This window comes from Pteropus alecto, unplaced genomic scaffold (assembly GCF_000325575.1).
Source record: "Pteropus alecto unplaced genomic scaffold, ASM32557v1 scaffold338, whole genome shotgun sequence".
Lineage (NCBI taxonomy): Eukaryota > Metazoa > Chordata > Mammalia > Chiroptera > Pteropodidae > Pteropus > Pteropus alecto.
This window is the reverse complement of record NW_006441995.1, coordinates 1,690,687-1,711,069: the sequence shown is the minus strand read 5'-3', so window position 1 is coordinate 1,711,069 and position 20,383 is coordinate 1,690,687. Positions and strand designations below refer to the sequence as shown.

Here is a 20,383-nt window from a genome sequence, read left to right as displayed (position 1 = left end):
CAGTAACACCTCCACAAATGAATCAATGACTAAATGAATGAGTTCTAGCCTTCTTCATCTCCTTTATTCAAGTTTACTACAGACATTCCCCCTCTCTTTAAACAAAAATGACAGTGACCCACCTCAGTGGGTGACCCACATGTGCCTTTTAATCTGCTTATTTTAAGAGTTTCGGATTCATCTCCTTGAGCCGTCAACACTTACCGAAAAAGAATGGTCAGCTCCCTGAGAGAATGCACCCCCAAGTTACCTACCCCACTCCACTGATGCCACAAAGAGCCCAAACAAGTCTCCCTTGGGAGAAAATTTTTAGGAAGTGTGCAAAGAATTCAGAGTTGTCCACCCAAACTTGCAAAAGTATACTGTGTGGACAATTTGCAGCTATAAAAATATACACATACAAAAGGATAGCTACAAAATCATGGTGCCCATTTTCTTAGATTAGCATTATAAAAAGTAGGGATTTCTCACTAAAGGTAAACTTTGGGGGGGGGCAGCATAATAATTATAATTCTATATAGTCTCCCCTCATCCTTATTTTCATGGAATGGTCACAGCACATTGAACCAGCCAGTGAGGAGTGGAAGGGGTTAATCCTAATAATTCATGGGCCAAGGTGAGAAATTCGAAGTTCAAGGTCACACAGTCATTCTGCTGTCAGTAAGTATCATGAGTCAGAAAAGGAGAGAAGTATTTTAATACTGCCCTTTGGGTCTTTCTCGCTTTCTTTCTTTTTTTAATGCACTATGAATCACAACACAGTCATTGAGCTACAGCAGACGGGCCCTGGAATTTGCCTTGATGTGTGATCCCTGGCAGTCACTCCACAGTCAATGGACAAAGTTCGATGCTTCCTACACAGAGGATTCCTTTGGGTGTGGCCCATGGAGTGTCATTGACTCCCGTCTTGGTTCTAGTTTCTCCTTGATGAGAAGAAACACACCTGGTCCCCACGCCTCTGTGTGTGGCATCAGGCAGAGTCTCGGGGCGCCCAAGATTCTCAGGATAGTAGGCTCTGTTCCTTGGGCAAGGCCGGCTGGCATTACTTGGCTCCACACGTGTTGATGTTTTTCCCATCCACGGCGTCTTCCACGAGAGAAATGTGGTAATCGGTGGACAGGGTGAAATGAGAGATGCAGCCCACGAGGCCTCGCATGTATTGTCTGTTCGTGTGCAGAGCAATTTCCTTCATTCCCCCTGCCAGGAAGCAAGAGGGAGATGTGTGAGCCGAAGGGGAGGATGTCTCTTTAGGACACGTGCGTGTCTGCTGACCAAGGCATCCCTTGGCTGGCAGGATAAGTGAGGTCCTTCAAACTGCTCGGTACCTCTCATCTAATTTATAATTATCCCTGAAGGAACAGGTTGACTTGGATCGATCTGATACACAACCTGCATCATGCGTGATTTCTGACCCGACTGGCTACTTCATACCAAATAGTATCTGGTAAATTTTGAAATGGACAGTGTCAACAAAATGTAGTTTGTAGTTAGAGGCGATATCTTCTTAAACCAAAAGAAATACACTAATGTTGAATGCTTTCAATTAAGCGTACTTTTAGAAAATATCATATGGACAGAGACATCTTTTCATGCTTATGTGTCTGCAGTAGCGGGTTCTAAGCTATTTACAGAAATATCACTCATTCTAATTCTGAAAAGGGCTAGAAAAAGAGATTCTCCTTCCACCTAGAAAATAGTGGAGCTATATTTAGAAGGTTCCTGTTCTATAAACAAGAAAAGCATGGTTTTCCTGGTGGATCAGTCCAAAGTACAAAGCATTTAAGTGCTTCCTGCCCCCTCAGCCATGAGTCAGAAGTTCAGAAAACGAGAGGATGAATTATCTGGACAGCTGCCTGACTTCCAGCTATTTGACTGTTCCAGTGAAGGGCGCGACTTTGGGGAGCCCCAGGGCGGCAAGTGGACGACTAACAAGAAAACACACGACTAAAAACTGGCGTGTTTTAGATTTGGTCGAAGGTCACTTACCCACATACAGAGCTCCATTGATGTTGAGCTGTCTCATCATGCCTGGTGATTTGCCTGTCCTGGCCCCATAGTCATCCACGGTTACCTTTCCAGATTGGCCATCCCTGTGAAAACCACCACCATTTGTGGAGCTCCATTCAATCATTCATTCATTTCAATAAAAATGTATCCGAGTACCTACTATGCAGCAGGCACTATGATAAATGGTGCAGCTGCAAAAATGAAAAACGAACAAACAAACAAGCACATTCCTGGCCCTCAGGAGTTTTAGGCCTACTGAGAAAGACAAAACAAAAAATCAAATTGCTAATGACGATTCAGTGTCACCACTCTATGGAAGAAAAATTCCAGGATGCAGTGGAATAATGCAGGAAGAGGAGAGGGCCAGGGAATGATTCGCAAAGGAGATTCTGTCTGAGACGAGTTTTCAAGGCTGGATAGGTCAGGTGAAGGAGAAAGCTAATTAATGCAAACAGGAAGTGGCTGTGGCAAAGAGAGAAAGGAAAGCAGGTTAGTACAGACTGAACGTAGAGAATTCTAGAGGTGGGAACAGAGTGTAGAAAGATGAAGCCAGAAGTTGATGGTGAAGGGTACGAGGAGCTTAGAATTTATCCTGAAGGCGAGAAGGAAGCAAAGAACTTTAAGGGGAGGAACGATGGTGTCGTGGTGACACATGGTGAGTTTGGATGTTATTCTAAGCACAATGGGAAGCCAATGTAGCAGTTTTTGTCTGTGGAGGATTGATTACTCTAGGAAGGGATGAAAAGTGGCTTAGAAGTTTCTGAAGGATCCACATCGTCACTCCAAAGTGACTCCAATGACAGTGGAGTGGAGGTGTTTATCTGTGACAAGGGCTTTGCAGTTTTCTGAGTTGATTTCTAAAACTAAATAGCCCCACGAGCCTTTTCCAGAGAAGTATGTTTGTTTTTATTGCTTTTAGGGATATACGAACCCAGGCCTCACTTCTTTTTTTTTTTTTCTTTAAGATTTCTTTATTGGTCTTTTCATGTTTCTGATTTATAGCAAACAGCTCATGTTTCTTGGTTAATAACCTCCCTTATCTCCTGGCAATATTAATATTTTTCATCCTTTTTTTATTCATAGGCTGTTTCCCCCAAGTTGCTTTATTATGTCTATCTGTTCTGATACCATGTTTCATACTGGAGGTCTTTTCCAAATGCCTCATGATGGCTGACTGCCACTTTACAGTGAAGTATCGAGTTCTAAAAAGCAAATTGGAAGCTCTGTGTGCAGAATGGGTTTTGCTGACCGTGGCTTGATTGGGCTGTGATCTGGTTCCATCGTTTCCTAGAGGGACACCTGGATTTTCTACTCTCCTTACTGTGTCTGGCTATCAACATTTTGGAATCCCATCAGGGAAAAAATTACAGAATTCTTAATATTCAACATATGAACTTTCGCATAGTCCCCAGTCTTAATTTGTACAATATACAGTAGTCCGGTATTCATTTAGACTTAGTGTCTCCCATTCCAGACACCTTTAGTTTACTTTTTCCAATGAATTGACTTTTGTTATATTTTCATGCGTAAGGAAAGAGCAGTGTGCCAGCTACATGAAGTAGAGAAGGGGCTCGGGTTCTCACTTCTCAGGCTCTACCCCCTTTTTTGGAGGGTTGTACAATAATATAAATCTGATTATCCAGGCATTATCTCTTGATAGCATCGCTTTTAGCAACTGGATTTAGAAATATTTCTCTTGTTCTGTCCTCAACCCTCAAGACCACACACTGCTACCTCCCCATTTTGGATATGCCATTTTAGAATCTCATACCTGAATGCTGTGATGGGCAATGCTCCCAAACCTTGCCTTACCTGCCCTGCCTTTTGTCCCCATTTCTCTAAAAAATTCCATTTTTTTCTACTTTATTTCATCAGTTCTAAGAATGTTTTATTTTTAACATCTCAGAAAAAAAGATATGTCTTACAATCCATGGCATCTTAGATTCGAAAATAAACATGGTATCATCTTCTAACTTAATAAGTAATTAACTTCTTCATTATGTTTATTACTAATTGTCTATTGCCTCCCATTAGAATGCACAACCATCAAGGCAAGGATGCCGGTATTATTCAATGATGTATCCCATGTGTCTGGAATAGTATATGGCTCATAGTGGTAGATAAATGAAAAAGTGAATTTGTGGAGCTTCAACTCCTCCACTGAAATGAGAATAACTATGCCCCTCTTCCAAAGCTATTCTGGAGATCAGAGATTATGCATGCAAAGCACAGAGCATGGTACCTGATATATGCTGCTTTATAAAGAGTGGTGGAAGAATGTGTCATTATTGTTAACAATATATCATCATTCTCATCCACAAAATGAAGATTATAAAACCTAAGTTACTGTGAATATTAACTGAGATAAAGGATGTAGAGTACCTGGTATCCTGAAGATGCTTGATAAATGAGAATTTGCTCTCTCTTTTCTGCTAGGATTAATGCCTGCAAAACCAGGATTACTCAGAGCAAAACAGTATACAAAACAAGGCTCCCCTTAGCGATCTCCTTGGCATCCCAGGATTACTCAGAGCAAAACAGTATACAAAACAATTCCTTGGCATTAATTCCTTGGCATTAATTCCTCTTTCTCTGATCCTGGAACCTACTGCAGAGAATTAAGGTATCCATCCAAATCCAACCCACTTGCCACAGTTGACATCCAAGGCTTTCACCCAGTTCCTGCTTAGATCTGTCATGCCACCCTTGCAAGGCCTGTCTGATACTCTGGGACACAGTTCACGATATCCGCTTGAATCCTCACCTCTATCCAGTTCCTGGTCTCAGTTCGTTCTGTTCAACCCTCGCTGCAACCTCAGACCCACTGGGAGAGATATCAGTGATGAAAATAGTAAGAGCCAAGTCTGCTAAACCGTCTTCGTGGTGCCAAGCTCGATGCTCTGATAGATGAAACATTCCCTGCCTAATCCCCCCAAAACATCCGAAATCTTACCTGGGGTCGGCTGTACCACAGAGTGGGACGGAAAGAGCTTTGATCTAAGATTCTAATCTTGGCTCTGCCCACAAACGGTTGTATAGTCTTGGGAACGTCCTTTAACGTTTGTTTCCTTAGATGTCTAGGAAGTGCCTGAAATCCCCACCAATGTGTATCTTAAAGCACATAGTCAAACCACAACAATCTTGAGGATTTAAAAATCCTTCCACAACGTTGGAGTGTCCTACCGACCTTCTCTGTTCAAGCAAGTTGAGAGCAGAATGTTCACGGGATGAGAGCTACAGGGATGAAGTGTGGTCGAGTATTTCGTGTTTCTGAGTGAGCCCTTTTATAGCTGAGTAAGAGGGAGAAATGAGTAACTTAGGAGCCACACAGTCTAGAGTAGCGGTCCGCAGCCTTTTTGGCACTAGGGACCGGTGCTCCTGTGAGAATCTAATGGCTGATGATCTGAGGTGGAGCTGAGGCGGTGATGCTAGCGCTGGGGAGAGGCCGCAAATTCAGATGAAGCTTTGCTCGCTCACCTGCCACTCACTTCCTGCAGCCTGGTCCTAACAGGCCGCGGAGCAGAACCGGTCCACGGCCCAGGAGTTGGGGACGCCTGGTCTAGAGTATCTTGGAGTTGGATTTTACTACGAGCTTTTACCTTATATTCTAGAGGATATTTTAGATCAAACCTATAACTATTTACTTCAGGAAGACATTTCTTTTTATAACAAGTCAGAATTGAGACTTCCTCAAAATCTCTATCTCAAGGGCTTTCCAGGCCACTTGGGCGGCTGATGGGCACAGATCTGCCCCCGTGTCCTCTCACATCCTTTTAGGTATCAAAGGCAGGCACAGTGTACAAGAGAGCGGGGTCCAGCAAGGCTACTTCTGCCACAGCCTGTATGTGAGCTGAGTAGGAAAATGACCATGGTAGCCCCAGGTTTCCCAAGCCCCACTCATGACCGTCCCCCTGAACTCCCCAGGAAGGGCTGTGGCAAATTCTCAGGGAACCCAAACCAAAAAGTGCTGTGCGGCTCATCTCCTGTAAACTTCATCTACCAGGGCAGGACTGACGTTTCTTCATGCAGCTAAGTTTGGTTTCTCAAAATATGTTGTTAGGAATATAGACGTAAGTAGTAGCACTGTAATTTTGAGGGAATGATTCACCCAAAGTTAATCAGAAGTCAGGGGAGTGACTTCTGGGATGGGGGAGATATGTAATTGGGGCAGGTTACATATCGCTTCTAAGGTTCAGATAATACAATGTCTAAAATAAAAATAAAAATAAAGTGGGCCATTGCCTACATAATGAGATTTGAAGTATTCCTCAGTCTACTGCCTTGAAGTCTCATCTCACTAGAGATATCTAGATCTCACCAAACAGAGAGGCCTTCTTCCAGTTTAGCCATCAAAAAGCCCTTTCTCCAGAAGGTCACTGTTGAATGGAGATTTCAAAATATGGCCTCTCTGGCCTCTCAGTGTCAGTGAAGGGCACACATGGGCGTTGGTAGCCAACTGCCCTCAGCGACCTGGATCGGGAGTGTGGGACGTTAGGCCAGAGTGGGGAAGAGGGACCTGGACAGTTCCTCCCACTGTCTCACTCTGGGGCGGGCACTCACCTAACAGCCTTGACGCGGTGCCACCGACCATCATTGAAGGAGCCGTTCACCATGATGGATGCCACACCACTGCCCAGGTTATAGCTAAGGCCGTCGGAGAAGAACAAGGCAGACAACAGAATAAAGCACTGAAGCACAGGAAGACACGCATTCACAAATGATACGTTGCAAAAGCTCCATGCAACTCAGAATGTAGATTACTTAACACAAAACAACGCAGTAGTGTTATGAATTAGGTTTCCAAACTAGGTCATGAATGATCAGACAATGTTCTTAATTGCGGCAAAAGATACATAACATAAAACCTACCATCTTAACCATTTTTAAGTGTATAGTTCAGTGGTGTTAAATATATTCACATTGTTGTGCAAACGATCTCCAGAACTCTTTTTACGTGGCAAAACTGAAACTCTGTACCCTTTAAACAACAGCTCCCCATCCCACTTGTCCTATCCCTGGCAACTACCATTCTACTTTCTGTCTCTATGTATTCGATGACTCTGGGTACCTCATGTAAGTAGAATCATACAGTGTTTGTCTCTTTGTGACTGGCTTTTTTCACTTAGCCTAATATCCTCAAAGCTGATGTTTTTTTTAAAGCCCCATGCACAGAAGTATCAGTATAGTTTCAGGAACAAGAAGGGTTTCATCAGTTATAATGTGTTACGCAAACAAAGGTTGACTACTGTCCCCCCAAATGAATGTCCACTGAGAACCTCAGAATGTGACCTTAATTGGAAATAAGATCTTTGCAGATGTAATTAGTCAAAATGAAGCCATACTGGCTTAAGGTGGCCCTACATCCAATATGACTGGTGTCCTCATAAGAATAGGAAATTTGGACACAGACACACAGGGAGGAATGCCATATGAAGATGAAAGCAGAGATTGGAATGATGCATTTACAAGCCAAGGCACGCCAAGGATTGCCAGCCATCACTAGAAACTAGGAGAGAGGCATGGAACAGATTCTCCTTCAGGGCCCCCAGAAGGAACCAACCCTGCCAGCACCTGCGTGTTGGACTTCCCGCCTCTAGAAGTGCGAAAGAATAAATGTTTGTTGTTTTAAGCCACTCAATTTATGGTCATTTGTTACGGCAGCCCCTGGAAACTAATACATGTGTTTTCACTTTTTAAAAAACAAAACGGAACGGAACACTGCGGAGTAGGCTAAGCCCCAAAGAGATTAAGGAAATCGTCTAAAATTCCAAAACTAATTCCAAAGCTAAAAGTATAAGACTTGAACTTGGTGTCTTATCTGCCTCTCCCACCCCCCATTTTACTGTGATATCTGGTCCACTCAGTAACTTTCTATTTTCTATTTGTTTCCAGATACCCGGATACCCTAAGGTTATCAGAAGACATGCACATGTTGTTTACCAGAGAGAAATATCCCTCTCAGTCCAGGGTTCATTCAATTATTCTAATTTAATTCAATTCAACAAATATTTAGTGAGTGACTACTCTTGGCTGGGCACTGGGCCAACTGCCTAGACCTCCTCTTGATAATATAATAAAGCCTATGTAATCATAATCATGCTTTTGAAGGAAAATGAATCCCACCCGGGATTACTCCCTCCTTATCTTGTAAGAGGACATGTTACTCTTTTACCTCACTGGCAAAGAAATTGGAATGACGAACCCTGGCTTGGTTCCTGAGCTCTTGCATGCACTCAGTCTGAGAAGAGAGCAAGAATAGAAGGCGTCTGGCTTTCCCCAGAGAAAGCACTCCGGGTCCTTTCTTTAATAATGGAGGCTCAGAGAAGTCACGCAGCCCATCGACATTTAAACAAGAATAGAACTTGGGCGACTTGACAAACTATGAGACAAAGCTGTGACTCTGACCCTAAAAACCCACTGTTTTCTAATGCATTTTCCCACATCAAGTATAAAGTCCCTTGTATAAAGCAGCCTGGAGGTGGAATTTTCAAATTTCATTATTTAGTGGCCAAATGCTTGTTGAGGAAATGAATGAATATGAAGCCTGGCTGAGAGCTGGTTGGCAGAAACGTAGCTGAATGACTGCATGTGGCTTTTACGAGAGGCAGCAGGGGTGATAGAATGAGCAGGAACATGTGGATTAGACTAACTTGCCTTGATTCTCACTCTTGCAAATTATGAACTCAGTGACTTAGGGCAATTTGCCTCATCTTTCTGAGCCTCAGTTTCCTCATCTGTGAAATGAGGGTAATTATACCTCCTCCTAAGACTTGTAAGGGATATTAAGTAAGATAACATGTGTAAAGAGCACAGCACACAGTAGGAGCTAAACAAATAATCCCACCACCCCAAGTATGTGCCATACTTAATGCAGCTCTCAACAGGGTGGACGGCATATCCGGAGGAATTGGCAGGAAGGAGGAAGTTGCTACCAAAAGTTAAACTGGCTGAGCCTCTCCTGGAAGAGTAGTCATGTGTGAGAGTAAATCAACAGTCTGTAAATATGTAACTGAAAAGGTCAGGAATACCCAGATCTCTGAACAGAGGTTACCTGGGTATAATTGCAGACACACTAGACTGGCACGTGATTGTGATCCTGTGAATGGAAACCTTTTCAGTCGTGTTTGGACACACTGTGTTCTCCAGGTTGAGAGCACTCCCATTCGTGCAAAGAATCAGAATGTGCTCAGAGGAGTCGGCACTGCATCTAGCAGGAATCCAGCCATCACGGGGAAGGCGGGGGCGTGCGGGGACATGACACTCAACCAGCATCTCCATGGCCTGACTCTCCACCGCCCCCATCTGATTTCAGACCCTCCAAATAATCTCCCGATTCCCCAGGCACCCTGATACTTCACCCTGGAATCTCTCTTTCTTTTATAAAATAATAAAATAACGAGAATGGTGGTTGGCTTTGTTGGGAGGGGGCATAAGGAGGCCTTCTTGGGTGTGGGAGATATTCCATATTTTGTTCTGTGTGGTGGCTCCACGGGTCTTCACATGTGTTCGAATTTATCAAACTGTATACCTAACGTTTGCGCACTTCCTATAAATTATAACTCGATTTTTTAAAAAAGTAAAAACATGGGCATGAATGAAAAACTAAATAAATGCATGTCTGGTTTTGCTACCAATGTCTCGTGCATCTGGTTAGCATGAATAGATTATCCTGATCCAAGTTTTCCTACTCAACTTGGCATGCAGCTATGAGGCTGAGCACCAAGGTGGGCCACCAGGAAGTGCCACCAAATGAGGCCTTTTGGAAACCACTTGGCAGCCTCCACGTGGTGACACTTCTACTTAGCCATGCCCCCTTTAAACTATAGCACCAGGCACCTTGCCAATGGCAGATCTCTTCCCATTCTCTGTTGCATGAAAACGTTATCAAGGTCACGTGGAAAATTAGTGGGAAAGATTGTCAATCAAGTGATTTTCACAAACCTGCTTGCTGCGTTTTTATGCCCCACATATAATTGTAAAACAAAACAAAACGATCTTAGCTGAGCACTTTGACTCCCTTTCTTCTGCTTAATCTTGCATAAAACCCATGAATAATTTTTTTAGTGTTCCAGTGTTTTCCCTTATTCTCTGACAGAAGGGTTTTGAGCACTAAATTAACAAAAGGACCGGCATTCAGATGAAGAAAAAAGTCAAGAAAGTTGAGAATACATTTTATTATCTTAGGTTTCCTATTGTTTGCTTTGGACCTGGATCAAACACCAAAACCTCAAAAATGTTTTGTCTGCGAGTCAGACTAGACCAGCTCACTCTCTAGGCTCCACTGATGTAAGCTGCTTGATGGCAGGGCCTGTGTCTAATTGAAAAGAATAATAATAATAGCAATAATAATAGCTACATTTTATAAAGCAGTTACATTGTGCTAACTGCCTTACATATGTTATTAATCTGAGGTAGGGTAGGGCTTTTTAGAACATGGAAAACACTTGATCAAGGACAATAATTTTGATAATTAGTATCACTAATACTAGATTTGCCAGGCCCTGCACTAAGTCCTCTATATGAATGAACTCATTCACTGAGGTCCAGAAACTTTCAGGGGGTCACGTGGCCACAGGAATCTTTCCTGTCTGACTTGAAGCTCATGCCTTTGACAACTTCAGACCCTGTTTCACAAGGCATTGTTCGACTGGTTCCAATCAGATTCTGGTGCCCAAGAAGACCTGTTCCAGCAGACGAGACTCTCTGGGTGCAGGCCCAGGAATCTACCTCGGAAACAAGCTCTGCCGCAACTCGCTACAGGCTGACACTTTCAAACCACTGGCCTGCACGCCAAGTCCTCCCTTAGCGCTTCCACACATCTGTGTTGGGTCACGGAAGCAGGAAAGTAACTGCTCAAGGGAAGGACACACGGGGGAGCAGCAGCTCTGGCCCCAGGTCCAAGGACAGGTACAGAGATGCCTGTCTTGGAAGAGTCTTAGCTATGCGTCCTTTATACAGCACACAACCAGAACTCTAGGCTTAAAAGAAAAACGTGGGGCCAATTTGCAGAAACTTAAGAATGAAATGGTAACATAAGAATTATGTCCAGGATGGAGTTGCTCGAAGGATGCCCAGGGAATGTGGGAAGGTGGGGGGGCTGTCGGGTCTGGCCAAGGCCGGGTGTGAGGGCCCGTGGGAGCCTTGGGGTGGCCCTGCACAGATTGAGTTTCCCTGTTCGGCTGGTGAATAGGTTTCAGCTGGCGGTTTAGGGGGGAAGTTGGCCTCCCACCCACGGCTGAGCTACTGTTTCAGTTCGCTTTTCTGGGCACAATCAAGTACTTGAGGCCTTGGTGAGGTTAACCACAGGAAAACCACAAGAAAATGGCTTCGCGGCAGCCAGCCTGAAACTGGGGTGTAAAAAGCTTGGTGTTTGACCTTGGGGCCAGAGGGGGAAAGGGGACAGAGATGATGAGAACTGCTCTCATAGGCCATCCTCTAGCCTTCAACCACACACTTCTCTCAAAAATCCTCAACGGTCATAGGATCGCATCACTTAGCGTGCTCTGCTCTTTATGGGCAAGCGTGATATTGGATAAATGACATTTCCTCTCAAAATGTTTTTTATTCAAACTGAAAGGACTGACATTATCTTACTTTGGCAGTCAGTAATTCCATTGCATGACCACAGAAGCCCAGAATTAAGTCTTCATCTTCTCTGTAGCTCAGTTATCTTGCCTTTGTCTATTTCAATTCCAATTAATTCCATGTCACTTAGTGAACATTTGTGCTAGACACCAGAGAAGGAATTAAAGAGGGGAAAGCCAGAGAAATTCCTGCCCTCGTGGAGCAGACAGTCCAGAGCTGGGCTTTCAAACTTTAGCGTGCACGAGAATCACCTGTAAACATGGTGAAAACAATGATTGCTGGCCCCACTCCCAGAGTTTTTCTGGTCAGGCTGGAGAATTTGCATGTCTAAGAAGTTCCCAGGTGATGATGATGATGCTGGTCCAGGGACCACACTTTGAGAATCACTAGTGTAGATGAGTTTTCTAACTTCAAGTGAGGATGTGTCATCATGATCTCTACAGAAGCTTTTTCATATTATGCAAGCCAGTCACTGCCCTGGAGAAACCAGCTCCCACCCACTCTGGTGGGAAGAAGTTATCAGGCAATCAATCCTTTGGCTATTTCACAGCTACCCATTCGAAAAGTTTGAGAGTAGTCCACATTCACTTAAAAGAGGTAAGAACTTGGGGGACTGACTTATCAGTATCACTCGAGAAGCATTTGGAAAAACCGAATGTTGGGTTCATCTATTGAGATACAAATCTATGCTTTGGTCTTTGTAGTGGGAGAGTGGAAAGTGGGCATTCTCCTTCCTGAGGCCGCATGGCTAATAAGGTGCAGAGTCAGAATTTAAAGCCAGGTCTCCCAACTTCAGATCTTCAGAGCCACCTGAGCTGGAGCATTAGGCAGAGCCCTGACGTCCACACTCAGCAGTGTCAAGTCCTCCTCCTATTACTTCCTAATTTGCAAGTGGGGAGCATATGGCTGAAACATACTGAAAAAGGGGTCACAAAATTGTTCTGTAAAGGGCCAAGTAATAAATATTTTAGGCTTTGCAGTACCTATTAAAACTATTCAAGTGTGCCACTGAAAGCAGTCATAGACAATATATAAATGAATGAGTATGGTAGCATTCCAATAAAACTTCCTTTGCAAACATTGGTAGTGGGCCAGAGTTAGCCCTCCTGCTGTTGACTGCCGACTGCTGCTCTAGAAGATGGATACTGGAAAGTCCCAGAGCCTCAAACGCGTGTGGTGTTTCAGGCAACAGTTAATTCAGCAGCTTACGTCTGGTTCACTTCTGCATCACTCTGTTTGGCATAATCTGCACTGTCTGAGGAAAATCACTAGGTGATGCCAAAGACAGCTGGCAAGGGGGGCTTACCTGAACACCAGGGCTCCATCCCGAAGGCCCAAGGAAATGAAGTCACTGTTGGGTCTCATGGGACTGTCTCCCCTCCACATCAACAGGCCATCTTTGGCAGTCGTCTTAAACCTCATGAATGCGTTTGATCTTGATCCTGATACCCTGGAGGAAATACACAAGTAATTGCACCAAATCAACCATTCTCCACCAACATCTGTTCCTGAGTTTTTTCTGCCAGATAGAAGGATAATCTGGCATCTCTAGCACTTACTACCAGGAAATTAGAACTGGCATCACCACCACGAGTCACACCACAGGTTTAAAAGTCTGGACTGCTCAGTCTGCAGTATCGTGCCCCTCCCCCGCTGTGGTATGACCCCACAAGAGGGCACTTGATGAGTCAGGGATTAACCAGACTCTGGCCAGTGCCACAGTCCCAGGCTATTCCCCCTATACACACTTTAATCCTCCTTCTTTCTTGTCCAACTACTCAAGAGTTCTTGGGAAAGTGTTCCTCATTCCCCGACAGAAAGAAGGTTTCTGAATTGCTAAGAGGTTCAAGTTGGCAGTGTCTCTGGGCTATGATCGTGGCTGTGGATGGCCAGGTCTGGCAGTGACTGTCCTTGAGGGCAAAGGAGGAATGACTGGACAGGAGGCAGCACCTCAGACAAGGAATATGACTTGATGGGATAATGATCTTGAGAGCTGCAGTGTGGGGAGGAACAAGAAGCTGAGAAGAAAGCAGGGCTACTCTGCCAGGTCAGGTCCCGCCCTACAGCTGCGGCTAGGAACAGGGTCACAGGCTTTTGTGCTCTTATCAGTTAGTTCCTGGGAATAGACTAGTTCAGAGATCCATTCTCACTAAGGTGACCAGTGTTTCATCTGTTACAGGAAGAAGATCAAGTATGAGGTCCTTAGATAAAAGATAAGAGTAAACATAATTTAATATTACTACTAATATGGCGCTGTTGGAAAAGTCTCTTTCTGTTCTGTCCCTCGTACCACCCCTCTGTCTGCCCCACACGCCTAGAGCTGTACAGTGCATTCTGCAGTAAACAGTGGAAGAGACTTTCGTCTAGGATTCCCAGAGCTGGGTTTAGACGGCAAGAGACCAATGTTGCCTTCCCCAAGCGGGCGCTCAGAGTGGTGAGGGGGAAGCAAGGTCCATAGAACTGTCTTCTCCACCAGGCCAAGTGCATGCACAGCAATCCAGGCCCATTCTCTGGAGATCCGCTTTTCCCAGTTTTTTGTTCCAGGCTCCTTCCTTCCCTCACTTGTCTTAGATACACTGATTGGTAGAAGCCAAGCATGATGATGGTTCCATTTCTCTTGCGGTGATTGATTTAGGAGTAGGAATGTAACCATTATCCAGTCACATAGAGGAAATTTATCAAGAAGGTTCTAGGAAAGATTCCTTTCCTTTTAAAAAGAGTCACATGAGAAAAAAAAGTGTTTGTTTGTTTGTTTGTTTGTTTACTTTACCACTGGATATTGCGCTGAAGATTTATAGGTATCTTATGAGCATCTTATTGACAATTGTTTTACAACCATGAAGGGAGTAGCCTCTGGAGAACATGCTGAGGATAATAAAACAGAGAGACAGAGGAGACTTAGGTCTTTGATGATACAGTTGATTCTCTGAATTACTCAAGCCAGGATTTTTAAGAAGTCTGGACTGCTTGTTATATGAAATAGTAAATATCCTTCATGTTTAAGGCATTTTGAGCTGAGTTTTCTGTTACTTGCAGTCAAAGTCATCTAACTAAAACAGACCTAAACTTGACTTTTACCTACAGCTTCACACAGATGCATGCGTACATGCACATGCACATGTGCACACAAGTGTCATCCAAGGTGCTCTGGTTTGGAGGCCCCATGCCTCCTACGCTCATTAACCCCCGTATTCCTCCCAAACCACCTAGTGCAGTTCACTAAGCCTCAGGGGGCTGAAGATCTGGGTCCCTTTCACGCTGGCCCTGCTTTCTGGGGACTGAGTACCCTTATGTCTTTGGGGAAACAAGGTTGAAGAAGGAAGAGGGTCTCTCTTATTTAGGGATCTATTTTGCCTAAGGCCCCATGCCAAGACCACCTGGAAAAATAGAATGTGGGATTGGAGAAATGAAGCAATGTCTATCTGTCTGGTGTGCATTCAGTTACCAGGGTTATATGCGTCCGATGCCCTGGGAAAATGTCTTTCAACCATTTTTGTTCCTTAAAAGCCACCAAATTCTACCCTAAGGACTGGGTGCTTTTAGCTTAAAGCTTTATCTTAGTCTGTTAAGAAATAGTCAACTTGAAAAGGAAGGAACATTCTAGAGTGATTGCGCTGGTGGTCTAGTGGGAGATGGTACACTATAAACTACAAAGAACTAGGGGAGAGAAAAGAAAGAGAGAAGAGGCAAACTGAAAGCACCAAAGATGAGCGTCACTAGGTTGAGAATTTTGCCAAAGGGCCAGTTTATCCCTTTTCATATCAACAGGCTATTCCAAACCAGGAGCCTGGACTCCAGGGAAGGGCTGGAGCTTCTGCCACCAGAGATGGTGACTTGGACGTCTACTTGTGCCATGCTCCGGTATCCTCGTGAAGAGAGCTAAGGAACCCTTCACTGTACTGGCCAGAGCCTGAAGAGGACAGTGGACCTTTGTTTATGAAAAAGCAAAGTTTGTCTGGCGCCGAGGGAGCACCAGAACCTTCCTTTGTAGGCTCCAGGCAGAACTGCAGACTGTGGTCACAGAACAGCATGCAGCTAACTGCCCTGTCCGGGAAATCACACTCATAACCCTGGCTTCAGGAATGATGAATGCTGGAAAACCTGAGGCTGGGCACGTTCTTCTCTCCAGAACCTTTGACCAGACAGGGTTTGGGTTGCCTTTTCCAAGTTTAATTTGTCTTTTGTTTTGTTTTGTTCTGGTTTCTATGTTTATTTTGTGTGAATTGTCCCCTCGAGGCTATGGCTAAACTGCCTTCTCTGAGAATTATCTTCTGACAGTTAAGATAAGGAAACACCTTGGGAAAGACATTGAGAAATCTACCCCCAGAGAGATAAGGCAGGTGCCTACTGAAACTTATTACCTCTTGAGAATATCTGGATTGTCATAGGTCAGGTAACTGCGGCCGATAAACTGTGGAATCTCAATGGCTTCTGTGATGGCTGAGACAGAACAGAAAATGGAGGTTACATGGTACATGGGTCTCTTGACCCCGGCGCTGAACCACGTGGAAGGAAAATACAAAGAAAGCCAGCTCCTGGAAATATGACATTTTAACAGCTTGTCAGCTGCTTCCTCTTGGCTGCACACACTCTTGGCCAGGTTTGGAGCTGCCTGGCCTGATGGCCTCAAGTTGGCATCTCCCAGGTGTCCCCTCCCTGGAGCTAGCCATCACTTTTGATGCCCTCAGCACTACTGAGGAGCCTTGTGATATGCTGAAGCTTGAACTGTGCCCAGTTATTCTTGTGAGCCAAAGAGCAGGTCTCGGGCTATGTGGGGTGCAGCTGCGGGTAACCCTGGATGTTCTCTGAGGAAGGCGGAAAGAACAAGTCCCAGCAAAGCTCCCCCAGAACCCCTTGAGCCACATCCTCAAGGGACTGGTGAAGTGTGAGAAGTGAGGCTCTGACTCTTGTTTTTACAAAACACCTTCCAGTGTCATATTTCACAAGCTCTTCACCACAATCTCATGAAGGAGCAGGTAGCATGGAAAAAGGGAGGGTTGTTTAGTCCCATTTTCTAGAAGAGAAAAACGAGGCACAGAATCATCAAGGATTTGCCCAATGTCATACAGCTAAGAGAGCAATAGTTCATGAACCAGAGCGGCTCTCCTTAAATCCGGTCCTCAGCCCACTTCTTACTTTCCAATATTTTAGAAGTGTACTTCCTTTTATTCAACTTGTCATCACTTTGTTTTCCTGAGAAATCACCCTTTTCCACATAGTTAGCAAAATAACAGGTTTTATAGTTGGGGATAATTTAGGGGATTTCTGCCAGAGAGGTAACAGCCATATCTCTTTCCTCTTTAGGAAGACACAAATAGGACAGTTTAAAGAAATCAAGGTAGAATTAATCTCATTTCAAAGAAATGTACAAAACAAGAGAGAATTAGAGTTTCACAAAATATATGTAGTTGATGCAAAGCAGACACAAAACTAAGGACTCTGCTACGTGTATAATTATTCAATACTATTAATAACAGGAGAGTTTAAACTTAACTTCTAAACATTTAAAAGAGAGAAAGAGAGAGAGAGAGATAAAGCAAACCCCAAAACCCAATGACATTGGGCTTCCAAATATAAGTTCCTATGTTGGCAGGTCCCCCATGGCATGTTCCCAAAATCTTTTCATAAAAAGTAAAATTAAGAAAAAGAACGAGAACAAGAAAAACAAAGGAAAAGAAATAAAAAATTTAAAGGTAATTTCTGAGGTAACTATCCAAGAAATCGCTTTATTGCTCTCTAAATCAGCACTGCCCTGGACAAGGGGGCCTGCCAGCCCAGAGGGCCTATTAGGGACAGGGACAAAGACAAGACTTTGGAATCTTGAAATTCTGTGCCTCACCACCAGCCTGTCTCCCTTCTGGTTCAAGTGGGTAGGAGAAAGAGGAGAAGAAAAGAAAAGGAAGGAGAGAGAGGAAAAAAGAATGGGATGCAAACTGGCAAGAACTGAGTAGAAAGACGAGTAGTCAGAGCGGGGGAAATGCCAAGAAAGAAAAGGAAGAGAAAGCATTAAAAAAAAAAAAAAAAAAGAGTAGCCAGATGGACAGGCAGCCCCTGGGCAAGGAATGGAAAAGACAAGGCACAGAGAGAATGGACCCAGAAGAACAGAGATAGAAACGGGAAGGCAAGCATGGTGGATGAGAGGAGACCTAAGACCACGGAACTACAGGAGGCAAAAGGGAGCTCTTAGCTGGGGCCGTCGGCTCTAAATCTCAGGATATTAGTGTTGAGAAAGGAGGAGGAGGAGAGAGAACAGCCAAGCTGATGGAGGAGTCTTTCCTACAGCTAAACATAACCAAGGCACCCCTGCTGGGTTTGGCTCACCCCGCGGGCGAGAGGCATAGGCAGGCCCTGTCCCTGCTGTTATTGGCCATGGCCTTGGGCCTGTGGCCAACAGCTATTGCTCTCCTGGACTCCTTGAAATGGCCAGGATGTGCTCGTCACACATCAGCTCCGCACACGGAGCCTCAAAAGGGTCTGCGTGAGTCCAGCTGCCTGCTAAGCCCCCTGGCTCAGAAGCTCAGGTGCTTCCTGAGGGCCAGCTGGGACTTGTGTGTTCTCAGGGCTGGCGCTTTTGGAGGGAGGATTCCCACCCCCCTGCCGGGTATGTCCAAATCCCACGCCACTCACCCCAGTTACCCTCTGCCTGTGGTTGGCCTGCATTGTGCCCGCAGCCTGGCCAGAGCCCAGAGCACTTTCACAGTCTCTCATAGGACTTACTGTACTTACTATTGAGGCAGTAGTTCCCACACTCTGCCATGTGCCAGCATGAAACAGAACAGGGAAAGTCAGAATTTCACAGTCATTGTAAAATCCCAATTACTTTGGTTGCAGATCACTGGAAACCAGCCTTGTTCCTCTCATAAAGCCCCGCAGAGGGCCCAACTCACCTCCCAGTCTGGGCTTAATGGTAGGGGTGAGGGTGGGGGTGGCGGTGGACCAAGAAGTGTGTGTAATAAGTTGTCTGACACCTCTGAGGCTCCCTTGACCTTTCCAGGTTTATTCTAAACCTGGAAAAACAGTTCCTTGCTAAAGAGTTACTTACCTTGTCAATGATTATTACTTTTCTTGGCTCTAGGCTGTATGCGAGAAAGGAATGATAAGCCAGCCGGCTGCCTCTTTTCTCTCCAGAGTGAGTGGAAAACATCACCCTAATTCCCAGTCTCCCCTCCCCTTTTGCAAGAATCCAGAGTTCCAGCTATCTTGTGGTTAACAAAGGGCAGGGGAACCCTCTAGAAATGACACCACTGAATACTAAACGGTGAAAACGTACTCACTGCAGTCAGTATATATGGATATGTACTAATTCCATCCTAAAACAGTGACCGTCTAGCCCTCTTTGGCTCTTTGTTGTTTGTTTAAATATTATAAACATGATTATATTTAACCTAACCCTTTATACCCATTTTTTTCTACGTTGTCTTCCCCCCTTCCCCCCGTGGTGAAGACCTTACTGACGATTAATCAAAAGGTGCTTTTGTCACACCCTCATGTTTATACCTGAAAGCTCATACCTCTGGCGACACAAAAAACACCCCAGTGGAGAGCAGCCTCTAAGCCAGGCGAAGCACATTTTCCACTTGTGGGACTTGAAATTCCCAGTAGACTATAAAGAGTTGAAATGAGTGCTGGCTCCTTCACACAGTCAGCCACAGGACCGTCGTGAAGGCAGGACCTGGAGTTGCTGTACTGTAGCTTTCCCAACAACTGGGAACCCTCTCAACAACATCCAGTGGATGCCCGTGCAGCCCGAGGAAACACTTTCTACACCACATAGCTCACTCACCCACAGGGGACGGTACTACTTGGTACAGAATTCTTGTTACATGAAGCAGACTCTGTAGCCGCAAAACAAACCAACAAAAATCTCTCTCTACACTACCAGCCGTCAGCTATCTAAAGACCAACATCTAGGCTGAACACTCCTCAATTTTTTATTGTTTAATCATACACCATACTAAGAAAAGAAATTTCCTGTAGTATGCATATTTTATTAATTCGTGTTATTTTATATGCTGGGTTTTCTTTAAGTATGGCCTATATTTATTGAAGCTATTTTTCATACATTGAGACTCCCCCAAATTCATCCAAATCAGATCCAGCAATATGAGGTGAATCTACTAAATACAATGTAAAATGCCCTAATTGTTGTGTAGGTGGTAGGTCCGTATAGATCGGGCCAGATCCCATCTTTTAGGACCAGGCATTTTTGACACAGTTGTGCCCTAAGCCCAGGCCTCAGTAGCTATGAGTGTCCAGTAGCATGGATCAGCTCACCTGCTACAGAGAAACACCCCCATCTAGTGGCCTGTGGGGTCCTACACTATCTGAGCCCAAGCTGTTCCCAGGAACGAAGGGAAGGGAAGGGAGGATCAAGGCTCCCAGTTCTTCCCCAAGCAGTCTGTCAATCGGCTGGGAAAACCCTAAGAGAAAACAGCTGCACCCTGTACCCTTGTTCTCAACACTCAGAGCATAACAAAGGCTCTGAAAAGTCCCACAGAAGAGAAAGCTGTTGAACTGTGTTTATCCAGCCTTACCCAAACTTATTTGACCACAAAACCGCCCTCGCATTTTGTATATGTGAAGGTATGTGTGTCCATCTCTGTGTGTGTACAAAACACCCATTAATATTCCTTAGAACTTAAATTTTTGCATGCGCTTTGCGAAATTCTGCTTTAACTTATTAGCAACTTACTTGAATGTAAGAGCCATGGGGACCGTGACACAATATGGATAAATTTGGATGAGAGTAGAAAGAGGAAAAAAATCCCTAGGAATGGCGACTACTTTTTTG

The 20,383-nt window shown here is 44.6% G+C and overlaps 1 protein-coding gene across 6 annotated transcripts in view; it reads right to left on the bottom strand.

Moving 5' to 3' along the window:
- Positions 1 to 498: 498 nt before the first annotated feature.
- Positions 499 to 20,383, bottom strand: part of EGFLAM (EGF like, fibronectin type III and laminin G domains) — a 149,250-nt gene continuing 129,365 nt past the window's right edge. Inside the window, exons 18-23 of one of the 6 annotated variants that reach the window (XM_015595313.2) lie at positions 18,319 to 18,342; positions 15,954 to 16,032; positions 12,899 to 13,042; positions 6,568 to 6,651; positions 1,987 to 2,090; positions 499 to 1,197 (exon numbers count right to left, since the gene is read on the bottom strand). In XM_015595313.2, coding sequence (XP_015450799.1) covers positions 1,043 to 1,197; positions 1,987 to 2,090; positions 6,568 to 6,651; positions 12,899 to 13,042; positions 15,954 to 16,032; positions 18,319 to 18,342 — 590 coding nt within the window. In that variant the 3' untranslated portion in view covers positions 499 to 1,042. The remainder of the gene's footprint in view (positions 1,198 to 1,986; positions 2,091 to 6,567; positions 6,652 to 12,898; positions 13,043 to 15,953; positions 16,033 to 18,318; positions 18,343 to 20,383) is intronic. The other 5 variants (XM_015595314.1, XM_015595317.2, XM_006919497.2 and 2 more) reach the window with 5 other exon arrangements.